At 40.1% G+C, this 12,254-nt stretch overlaps 1 protein-coding gene across 4 annotated transcripts in view; it reads right to left on the bottom strand.

Moving 5' to 3' along the window:
- Positions 1–12,254, bottom strand: part of Nphp1 (nephrocystin 1) — a 46,605-nt gene that overhangs the window by 30,031 nt on the left and 4,320 nt on the right. For all 4 annotated transcript variants that reach the window (XM_047522361.1, XM_047522362.1, XM_047522363.1 and 1 more), the window contains exons 3-7: positions 9,340–9,400; positions 8,194–8,318; positions 4,626–4,845; positions 3,246–3,347; positions 200–291 (exon numbers count right to left, since the gene is read on the bottom strand). In XM_047522361.1, coding sequence (XP_047378317.1) covers positions 200–291; positions 3,246–3,347; positions 4,626–4,845; positions 8,194–8,318; positions 9,340–9,400 — 600 coding nt within the window. The remainder of the gene's footprint in view (positions 1–199; positions 292–3,245; positions 3,348–4,625; positions 4,846–8,193; positions 8,319–9,339; positions 9,401–12,254) is intronic.

Genomic DNA, 12,254 nt, shown 5'->3' with positions numbered 1-12,254 from the left:
ACTAGACTGTGAAAACTGAACGATCTCTAGGTGAAGCCAAGCTAGGGCGAGATACACTAAAAATAATTACAATATTAAAGTAGTAATGACCTTTAAGTCAACAATAACATCAAGAGCTCTCTAGGTGTAAGCTGTCTCCGTTTCAAGAAAATCTTGCATTATCGAAACAGTAAAAATAAACGCTGCCCCCACACTGTACCTCTGCCTAGCTCCGGCTTCGTCCGCTGTGTCCCCGCCGTCCTCCTCACTGCCCTCTTCACTTGATGCCTGCTCTTCTTCTGCATCATAGGGCTGGAAAAAAATCAACCAATAAAAATGCTATCACTTTCAGAAAGACTCAGGCACAGACAGGAATTTAGTATAGGTAAGGAAAAAAATTTCAACCCATGATTGATAGCTTCACTATTTGAAAAAAAAAATGACAGAAACTAAACAGCAAATTTAACCAAAATAAATTCCAAGTGGAATTATTCAAATGAAAAATTAAAATTAAAAAAGTACAAAAATGTTAGAAGAAAATAAACTTGGGGTGAAGCCCTTTGCAGTTATGATACCAAAATTTAAAAAAATCAAATGGAAATGCTAACAGATTTAGCTAATACAAAATACATATAGCTGAAGGTCAACAAAGAAAATATTAACACAAATTTCTAAGGGTTCCTTTTATAAAAAGCTCTTATAAATCAAGAAAAAGTTTTTAAAAAAATCCATTAGAAAAATGGCCTAAGAAACTGAAATGTTTTTCACAAAGAAGAAATGCAAATAGTCATAAAGCTAATGAAAGGATGCTCAGCCTCATCTGGGGCACAGTAAGTGCAAATAAAACAATAATGATCTGATTATTAACAATAATGATTAAACAATAATGATTACTGATCATGTTGGCCCAAAAAGATGGATAATGCCCAGCCATGGCAGATGCATGGGGAAATAAGCACTCAATGTGGGAGGTGGGAATACAAAATTGGCAAAATAAATCAAAATATAAAGGTGTAAACTCTTCGAAGCAGTGACAAACATCTAGGAATTCACCTAAGAGGATAATCAAGAGTCTGCAAAGAGCTGCGTGCATGCTGATCAAAACAGGCTGCGGTTGGCTACCTGGCTACTGGCTCCACCTCCTTCTCTCCAGCAGAACCCCTGACTCATCAAGGGGCCAGCTGGGAGACTCCATCTTTCCAGCCTCCCTTGCAGCTAGGTGTAGACTGGGCACTAAATGAGCTGTCATGGAGACGTGACTGAAGTTTTTTGTGTAACTGCCAGAAAACCTTTCTATGGAGGTAGCAGCTCAAGCCTCTTGATTCTTCCCCCCACCCTTTTCCCTTTTGCTGCTTAGAATCATTAAAGGATCCAGCCGCTGACTTAACTAAACAGGGAACTCAGGAAGAGCCGCCTCACATGGAACCATGGAGCTCCAGGGTGGGGCTGGACCAGCGTGGGAGGGCCCTCTCCACACTCCTTCTCCGCGTGGGAGGTGGTTCCACCTCAGGTAAGCCAATGTGGGGAGATTTTTTGTAATTCATAGAAACTAATTTTAGCTTCTTTCCAGCATAACTGATGGATGATTATAGGTTGGAAACAGCCTAAACCATATGTCACCTTGAGCTGGACTCTTGCTGCCTTCCAGAAGATGACCTAGACCTGTCCCGTGCGGTGCACAGCCCCTTGGCCCCTGCAGCTACTGAGCTCTTTAAATCAGGACTGACTGAGATGTGCTGTCCATGTAAAACACACGCTGGATTTTAAATCTAATGTAAAACAAGTAAATTAACCCAATGTTAAAATAGGATCATATGTTGAAATAATATTTTGATATATTAGATAATATACAACATTAAAAACAATTCCCTTTACTTCTGTTTACTTTTTTATGTGCAATGAAAATATATATTTGCTCTTTGTCTCCGTTGCTGGCACAGAACTCCTAAAACTCTTGGAATTTTCTGAACTCTTATTCTTAAGAAGCTTTCTTATTCCTAAAAGGTTCCACCATTCCCACATGTAGGCTAGTGAGGTGACCTCAGAGGGCCCCTAGGCAGCTTCAGGAGGGGGCCCACTGTATCCTCAGGGGATTGGTCCAGGAATCCCCATGGATACCAAACCTAAGGATGCTTATATAAAATGATGCAGTATTTGCATATGACCTGTACACATCTTCCTACACACCTTAAATCATACGCAAAATATTTAAAATCTCAAACACAATGTAAATGCCATATAAATGATTATTATGTTGTATAGTTTAGGAAATAAAGACAAGAAAAAGGCTTGTACATGTTCAATATAGATGCAATTGTTTTCAGATATTTTTGCTCTGCACCCTTGGATGCAGAGGACAGACTAAAAGTCCTCCTGGGTTCTATGAGTCACCCTAGTAAATTATCAGACCCCTGCAGGAGAGGAGACTCCTGAATTTTTAGCCAGTCAGAAGTACTAGTGGTTGCTGGGACATGTGGTTGGCATCTGAACTGGGGACAGTCTTGGTGGGACTGTGCCCTTACCCTGTGGCACCTGCTAAATCCAGGAGTTAGGGTCCGAATCAAATTGAATTGCTGGACGCTGGTTGGAGCTGGAGAAATGATGTGGAAAATGACACATGGTGGTAGAGAAAACTCCCACCCTTGCCGTCAGAAGGGAAAAAAACAGGAGCTCACTGTGGTTACTGGAAAACTTAAAGTTCTAGGCGTGGTGTGTATTTTGTTTCTATCAGTGCTGATCCACACAGAGTCCACATGGCTTGGCACATGCTATATTATAAAATAATAAAAACAGGGTACCAACATGCAGGGACGGTATGCTTAGGTTTTAGTAAGGGGATCATATGTTTGTGGAAATAAACACAAACAGTGGTCATGCTTTGCAATAGCAGTAAGCGCCTATTAGTGTTATAAACACCAGGTGCTCACAAAGCACTTCATCCTGAGAGTGCTCCTGGGCTCGCTTTCCTCAGAGCTCCTCCCAGGCCCCAGGACCCTGACACACGGTATCTTTCCCACACCCTGTCTCTCTAAAAGTAAAGCAAATTTTAAACTGCAAGTCGTTCTCTAGAAAGCTGATCAAAGAATATAGCTTAATGGTTTATTAAAAATGAAAATGGGGGGCTGGGGAGATAGCTCAGTCGGTAGAGTGCTTGCCTTGTAAGCACAAGGCCCTGGGTTCGATCCCCAGCACCCAAAAAAAAAAAAAAAAAAAAAAGAAAATGGCTTAAAGAAGGAAAGGAGAAAGCAGAAGCAGCAAGGACAAACCTCCAGGTAGGTTCTGGGGACCAGACCTTCATTTCCTTTGGTGTTCTTAGCCATCCACCAACCGTCGGGTTTTTTTTCAATTACAAGGAGAATTTCCCCTTTCTTAAAGCAAAACAAAGTACAAATTTAAAAATATAACTCAATAGTCATGAGTAGCATTTAATTACTAATGCTTTAAAATATACACTGGAAAAAGGAAACATTTTCTTAATTCATTGTTTATCCTAACTTTTATCAAAAGCTTCCCCACCACCCTACCCCAATACTTTTGTGACTATAATGAATTATTCCTTTTGGTTGCTTAACACACATTCGAATTCCACATGCACAAGCATTTTTGAGGACCCATAATTATTCTGGCAATTTGATTATTGTAGAAAATGTTTTTGAATTTGTAAATCTCTCTTGTCCATATATAAAATATAATTCATCCTTGAGAAGCAAGTAATTTCCACTACTAGAGGCACGTAAAAGCAAAAACTTTCTTAGAATATACATTATTATTTAGTTTGATGGCATTTTTCCAGGAAAAGTTTTTTTAAAAAACCCTATGAATTAAAATGTATTAGCTGGGTACAGTAGCACATGCTTGTAATTTCAGTGACTTGGGAGGCTGAGGCAGAAGGACTGCAAGTTTGAGACCAACCTCAGCAACTTAGTGAGGTTCTAAGCAACTTAGCAAGGGTCCCTGTCTCAAAATAAAAAATAAAAAGGGGTAGGGACATAGCTCACTGGTAAAGCACTCCTGGGTTCAATCTCTGGTACCAAATCAAAGAAAAACCAATAAATATATTAGTTGTACAATATTCTTGCAAATTTTAATATTAACGAGGTGTTACACTTTGAAGTTAAATAACGGATCAAGATTTATATTTTTAATAAAATTTCTCTGGCTCATTTCACTAGCAAAACAGTCTCAACCCCTTTAAAAACCACAACCACAGGGCTGGAGATGTAGCTCAATGGTAGAACACTTGCTTGGCAGGGCCCTAGGTTTGATCCCCAGCACCACATAAATGAACAAACAAAAAGCCCCATGACTTCATTTTTCAATCCCACCTGCCCCTTATGCACAGGTTTAGACAGAATGGATGTGAGTCCCTTCGTGTCTAAACCAACAGGAAGTGCTCCCTGTCTCAGCCACCGACACCGCCTAACCCACCTGAATAACTTAATACATATGACAGTTGAAAATCAACTATAAAGTTTTACCCCTCATTAAGAAATATCAATACTAATGCCACTTTAAAAAAATCTTTAGAACAAGTAACTTTAATAATAGACTCATATTACTGTTGCTTGTAAATCATAATTACTTATTTAAACAGATTGAGTCTTTAGAAACTTTACCCTTACACTAGGTCAGTCTTCTCGGCTTACCTTAAATGTAAGATCCCCAACCTGCTGAGCAGTAAAATCTCCAAGAGCAATGTATTTTTTACTTGTCTGTTTGGGAGATTCATTTCCCTGATTTTCTTCCTCTTCCGATTCTGATTCTTCCTCCTCTCCACCACTTTCTTCGATTTCTTCTTCTTCATCATCTTCTTCATCTTCCTCGGAAGAATCCTCACCTTCCTCTTTCTCAGTAGGCACATCAGCTCTACAGAGAAGCATTTCTATGAGAAGGAGCTCTTGGAATAACACACGAGTACAGACCAAGTGTGAGCACAACTTCTGTACCTGGGAGAACTGCTCCATTTTTGGAGCTGGCCAGGAAAAAAAGCATAAAAAGGAAAGTAAAACTAAAGGTTTCCACACTGCGCTGAGCATAGGTGACTTGAAGGCCCAAGGTGGAGAAGGAGCCAGTGAACCTGAGCGAGCACCTGAGCTGAAGCGCCTGTCACCCAAGGCCGGTCCCCCATTCAGCAAACGCTGCTTGAGCGCTCTCACAGTGCGTGGGACACGGGCATGGGTTTTCATTCTGGCTCTATCCGTCTTCCTTGGGTGACCCTGGGTGACCTCCTTATAAGAGATAACAGGACCTGCCTCCTAAGGTTGTCATGAGGATTAGGTGAGCTACAATTTGCAAAGTGTTCAGAACAATGCAAATCCACGCACAGTGAGCTTTCCATCAGTCAGTAATGGTGAGGTAATGGGGTGAAGCTCAGGGGTAGAGCACTTGTTTCCAGTGTGCTAGGCCCTGAGTTTGATCCCCCACGTACTGCGAAAACAAAACAAAACAAAACAAAACAAGTCAGTTATGAAGATGATGGCATAGTCAGGTTTCATGTCAGTGGCCATGGGTACAAGGGTAAACCAGACACAATTTGCTGGAAGAGTCCAGGAAATGGACAGTCCCAACACGGTTCAGCAGGTACTGCTCTAAGGAACACTAGATGCTAAGGAATCGCAAGAGACGGCCAGCCAGGCCCTGTGGGGTGCGAAAGGCACAGGGTTAGGGCTCGAGGGACAGGTGGGGATTAGCGGGGTAAAAAGGGAGTGGAAGAAGGTTCAAATCAGGCAACTTCAGGTAGCTTATGAATGGCAGGGCAGGGCTTGGGGACAATGAATAAGTGATAGGTGAAAAGAGGTCGGCTGCAGGCAGGCCACAGGGCACTGTCTTCAAGGCTGTCCCCAAGAATGAAGGAGGGGAAGGGATGACTCCCATTTTAGGAAAGTGGCCAGGCACAATGTTGGGAAAGGTTGGGACCAGGGCTAAAGGCACGGTGCTGTCAGAAGTGAGAAATGAAGACAGGGTGGACAGAAGGAAAGGGTGTTAGGCAGGTGAGAGAGAGAAACCAGAGGGACACAACTGGCTTGGATAAGTCACCAAACATCCCTGATCTCCATTCCTTCCATATTCAGCAACATCATCACACCTTGACGTCATACCTAGGCACCTTCCAGGTACCTTCCTTGTCACAGACGCCATGTGCTAAGCGTACAGCAAGAGACAAAACATAGGCCTCCGCCCTCCTCCGGCTTACACAGAGGAGCATCCCTTCACAGGACCACCGGACAAACTGACACTGCTAACTACAAGAGCAGCCAAGTCAGGCATTCTCGGGAATAAAGCACTGGGCCCACTCTGCATAAAACAGGTGCAGGGCTCCCGAGCCACGCCAACCTAGAATACAAACCTATAAAATGCCATATCGATCACTGATGTGTCCCTTTCTTTAGGAGATATTCTGCACATATTTTATATGGATGGATTATTCCAAAATGTTGCCAAGGACGATGGGAATCGGACATGGGTTTTCTCCTTTGGTATGTTAATGTAGTCAACTCCAATCACCAACTGTTTTTTAAATTTTAAACCAACCTTCATTCTGGAGTAACTTCTACTTGGTCATGACGTATTGTCCTTTTGATGTACCTGTGGATTCTATCTGCTCATATTTGATGTTAGGTTGGTGTATTTGCTCATGAGCACACTGTAATTTTCTTACAGAGTTCTTGTCAGGTTATGACATGAACACCGTCCAATGCTCATAAAATGACTTAGAAAGTGCTTCTTTTGTATTCTCTAGGAAGATTTTTGAATACTAGTGTTATTTCTTTCTTACATGTTTGTACTAATTCACCAGTGAAGCCACCTGGGAGTTTAACCTGGTGAGAAGGTTTAAACTATACATTCAACTTCTTTAGTAGATAGTTCAGAAGGACTATTGTCTCTATTTTGTCAATTTTAGTACAGTTTCTTTTTCAAGGAACTTATTTTATCTGAATTTTCAAATGTATTGGCCTAAGTTGTTCATAGTATCCTCCAATGTATACTTTGAATGTATACAAGATCTGGAGTGATTTATCTTCATCACTATTTTATTTCTTTCATCTTGATCACTCTTGCCAAGAGTATCAATTTGATTAATTTTTCCAAAAAATCAATTTTTGGCTTTGTTGATTTCACCTATTAAATATCTGTTTATTATTCGCTGTTTTCTGCTCTCATTTTATTTTTTCCTTATTTTTCATTCCCTTAGGCTTACCTTGTTCTTTTTCTGGCTTTTTAAGTTAAAAGTTCGAATAATTGATTTTTGACCTCTTTTCAAATTATGCATTTGAAGCTATGAATTCCTCTCTAAGCACTACTTTGGCTGCAACCCATGAGTCATACATTTTTATCATTTGAAATATTTTTTGATTTCAAGGGCAACACTTCATTGAACTAATGGGTTATACAGATAAAGTGTGTGATTTAATTTGCAAACTTTTAGTGATACCTAGTTATTTTTCTGTCATTGAACTTTAATATAATTCTAAGAGATCAAAAAATATATACTACATGACTTCAGTTCCTTGAAATTTATTAAAAATTGCTTTGTGGTCCTACATGGTTCATTTTGGTAAATGTTGAAAAGAATGCATATTATGTATTTGCACAGATTTTATAGTTGTTTGTGGTAGAAAAGTTGGGTACAATATCAGCTATTCTGTCATTCTCAATACAGAATTCAGTGAAAATTCTAGAATCCTCGCATCTACATCCTTAGCATTTTTCCCTGAGTACAGTGTAAAAAGTTGGGCAACAGCATTTGAAGGGTCTACATAATTGATATTTTTTTTGTTCCCCACAAATTAGGTCATTTATGCCTATAAGTCTTTTTTAATTTGCAAAGCTATTATTAACATTCTCTCCAGCAGAAAAACAATCATGTTTCTACTTCAAGTTTTTAAAAAAAATTTATAAGAAAGGGAACTCTGTCAGGAGATACTCCAAACCACTTTCCTTACACATTGACACATTCAAGGTATCTTCCTAATTATTTAACATGTGTTTATTTAGCTTGTTTTGCTTTCCCAACTGTATTATGAGTAATCTAAGGGCAGAGACTACGATGTGCTGTCTTTGCATTACTCTTGGGATCTGACACGTTCTATCATGCACAGTAAATGTCCATTAATCATACAGTTGATTACGGCATATATTATTTCTGAATCAAATGTAAAAACGATAGTAACATAACATCTGAAAGAAAGGAATGGAGGAAAGAAGACAGCGTACTCAGTTGCGTGTTCTCTACTTGTGGTCAAAGCAAGTTCCTGCAGCTGTTGAGTGAGGTTGTCCAGAAAATTCCGCTCCTCCTCCTTTCTCTGATTATAGTTGCCAACAGGTGCAGACTCATCCGCCTGTGAGAGAATATTTCATTAAAGAATTAATTTTAGTTTCCTAATTATATTCATTTAAAAAGAATAACACCAAAAACTCCAGTAAGTGCTACAATACAAAAGAAATACTAGGGTGAGATTACATTTAGTTTAGGGAAATAAATTAGAGTTAAAAGAAATATAGTTAATTTACTGAATTGGGATGCAAGCCCAATTAAAAAACAAAACAATAGTGCTTGATTTTGTTTTCATTTTGTTTCTGGCTGAGTACTGCAGACTCTGCAGTCAGAAGGGGCCAGGGTCTGACAGAGACTGGCTGGAGAGTAGGAAAGCCAAGGGCCAGGCCCCTGTTCTGCCACTTACTGACAGGGAGACATGGTTTCTTCACCTTTGAGAGCCTCTGTTTTCTCATCTACAAAATGGGAATTACTAGGTTTTCAAATTCAGTGTGAGTTCACCTCCTAAGCCGACATGTTCTATGTCACTGCAGAAATCCAGGAGAGACGCTCAGATGCAATAACATAGGCAGGGGACACCATCAGTTGACTTCCACTTTAAATGCTCCATGAGCCTCTGGCCCTGGACGCCTGGATGAAACTCAGGCTCATATAAAAAAAGTCCTGAAGGGACGGCCAGGGTAAATTCCTGTTCCTCCAAACTGGCAGACTCACTGCCATCAGAGCTGCCATGGGACACCAGAGACTTCCTTACCACTCACCCTCCAGGTACTCTCCCCACAATGGGATTAAAACAGAAACTCCTGAACTGCAACACATCTAGGTTACATGATGCACGCAGTGTTCCGAAGGCAGTGTCTGGATTTCTGGGTCCTCGGCCTGGGCAGCTCGGTGCAGCTGGAGGTTCTCGGGACCTGGCTCTGCTGCTCTGAAGCACACCCTGGGAGCCCGTCCCCCAACTCAGAGCCGCTATGGTTGGACTTTATTCCAAATGCAAACCCAGAAACTTACTGACCCCAATTCATTCACATTTAGTGAAAATATTTGTATAAAGTTTTTGTAATATGATTCACCAAGATACTTACTTTGCTTAACTTCTGAAGAACATTTTTATTTTCATCTATTGCCTGTTTTAACTGGATACATCTAAATTTTTAAAAAGAAAGAAAACAATGATTTTTCTGTTGTCGCAAGTAGAAAGTTATTTTATAAAATTATTCAACTGCTGAGTAGGCAAGGCCAATGGTCAGTGTATGAAGAAAGTTTAAAAATCCACATGCAAAGGCCTTGTACCATTGCCACGAGTGATCCCAGTAGCATTGGGCGGGACAACCAGGCTCAGAAGTGGCAGCGACTTGCGGCCTCAGTCTCCTACATCTCAAATGAGGAAGAACGCTGGGTTCTAAGCGCCTCTGCAACTCTGCGGTTCCCCAGGCCAAGGAAGTAGACATGGAGACACAGCCGATTCATACCACAGACGCGTAAGCTTCAACCCTGACTCCAGGTGGAGAAATAAGGTTCCAAAGGAGAGCCACAGTGGGTCCCCAGAGAGCGGCCGGGGAGGGCAGGTGGACACTCTGGCTCTTCCTGCCACTCCACGCCCTTTGAACCAGGCTTTCCAAATAGCTGTGGTGTTTCGGTCACTCCGTAGACAGCTCATATATTCCAGTTAGTCTTACACACCCAAATGAGAGGTACAAAACGACCCAAAATGGGGTACAACTAATCCTGGGGGAGTTTTCTTTCTTTCTTTTGGCATGGGTATTAAGCCCAGAGGTGCTTAACCACTGAGTCACATCCACAGCCCCTTCTTATATTTTATTTAGAGACAGGGTCTCGTCCAGTTGCTTAGGGCCTCGCTAAGTTGCTGAGGCTGGCTTTGAACTCATGATCCTCCTGCCTCAGCCTCCTGAACTGACAGGACAACAGGCATGCACCACTGTACCTGGCTGTTTTTTCAAAAATCAGATCCTTTTCAGATCAGACAGGCATGAGGGACGTGACCTCCAGGTCATCAGAGTCTGCTCAGGAGGATGCCCCATGGCTGTGCACTTAGGGACTCAGTCTTAAAGCCATCAGGGGTCTTTATGTTACTCAGGGAGAGAGCAGAGAGTCTGGTTAAGCTTAGATTTAGTTAAGGCCCTTCTGTAATAAGTGTAATGATTTTTACAAAAGTTTATTTCCAGAAATCCTGAGCTAGTTAGCTCCCTCTTCTCTTACCTCACCCTCTCTGTTCTCCATCTGTACTAGAAGATTCTTCTCAAAAAAATAAAAATAAAAATAATGACTGACTTGGGGAGAATCACAGTGGCTAAAGAACTTTGCAGCACCTATTCTGGCACTGGGGGTTCCTCAGACTAAAGGTTGGTCCCTGACTCCATGATGAGCCCTTCTGCCTGCAAAGAACTTCATTCACATTCAGCATATAGTACCAACAGAATAATCAACCGAGTCGCGCATGCTTAAATAAAAATGAATAGCCAAGGGCCTCCAGACAAAATAGAGAAAACTAGCAACATAAGGATAACATTTAAGGTTCATAAATAAATAAAAAAGGATCTGAGCACCAAGGAAGCAAAGACAATTCAAAGAACAGAAGAGACCTTAAAAACAACCTAAGCATGGAAGGAGAAAATCTGAAAGTAGGAACCTGATTCTATGAAGAAAGAACAAATTGAGAACAAGAAAAAACACTAGTAAATGAACAAGATCACTAAAACTTATTCCACAGAAAAGTTACAAGAATTTCATTAGTGTCTTTCTTGGAATGTCTGTGGCTGCTACACAATATACTGTCAATATTTGTTACCCAATCCTCAATTACAATTCCATTTAGAAAAAGAAGTCAAGAGAATCTTCCAGACATAAGCAAAAAGATAAGCAAGAAAAAGTATTGATGAGAGGTTTAGAAATCTAGAGAATCTATCCAAGATATTCAACACCTGACTCAAAGGAAAAATAGCAAATGGAAAAAATTATCTTTAGTAAAATAAAATTTCCTAGAGCTCAAGAGAAAGATGAATTTTCAAACCGAAAATATCCACAGTGTTAAACAGATAAAAATGATGCCAAAATATATTGTACTAAAATTTCAAAACACTAAGGTTGAAAAGTTCTCAAAAGGCCAATTATTAAGGAAAGATAATCAGACCTACCAGCATTACTGCATGCAAAGAAAACTGAATGCCTTCAAAAGTTTCAGAAGAAATTATTGTTAATTCTATTCCAGCTAATTATTAATCAAACATAAGGGCCAAATGACATTTTCAGACTTGCAAACATCAATGTGAATTTTTAAGTGACTCTGAAGGGATCTCTTTATACTCAGAGGTTAACTATAACACATTACTGCCAGGTGGGCGACACACATCTATAACCCCAGTAACTTTAGAGGCTGAGGCAGGAGGAGTGAAAGACTGAGGCCAGCCTGGGCAACATAGCAAGACCCTGTTTCAAAAGAAAAAAATAAAAAGGACCAGGGATGTAACTATGTGGTAAAGGGCCCTGGGTTCAATCTCTTCCCCCAGAAGACACTTACTATTTTTTAAGAGAAAATTCAAAACCTAGTTTTTCCCTGATACTTCAAATACAGCCTGTAAATATTATTGTTTTTAAATCTAGTAAAGTAAGCACAGTTACCCTCATTTTTTCCTTCACTATTATTCATTAATGTAATCTGAACTTATTCCTTAAACAATCAATCCTGCCAATAATGGTAAATTAAATTCCATTTGACATTTTAAAAATTGTTTATATTTTATTTTGCTTTAGGTACTTTGAATTCCTGGCTTAAGTAAAACTTTTCCAAATAATTCTATAAATCATTTGAATGAATATAATGAATCTCATGCTCTTTTCTTTTTTCCCCTGGTCTTTATCATTTACGTATTTCCTGTTTATCTCCTGGTGCCCCTTCTCATGTTCTTCTGAATGCTATAAACTCTTCAAATACCCCCAAAGATGTAGATTACCTTAATGATGTTCTAAACTTCATGCAAAA

The sequence above is a fragment of the Sciurus carolinensis genome, chromosome 13 (genome assembly GCF_902686445.1).
Source record: "Sciurus carolinensis chromosome 13, mSciCar1.2, whole genome shotgun sequence".
NCBI lineage: Eukaryota > Metazoa > Chordata > Mammalia > Rodentia > Sciuridae > Sciurus > Sciurus carolinensis.
The sequence above is the reverse complement of the archived record's forward strand: the minus strand, read 5'-3'. Positions and strand labels throughout refer to the sequence as shown.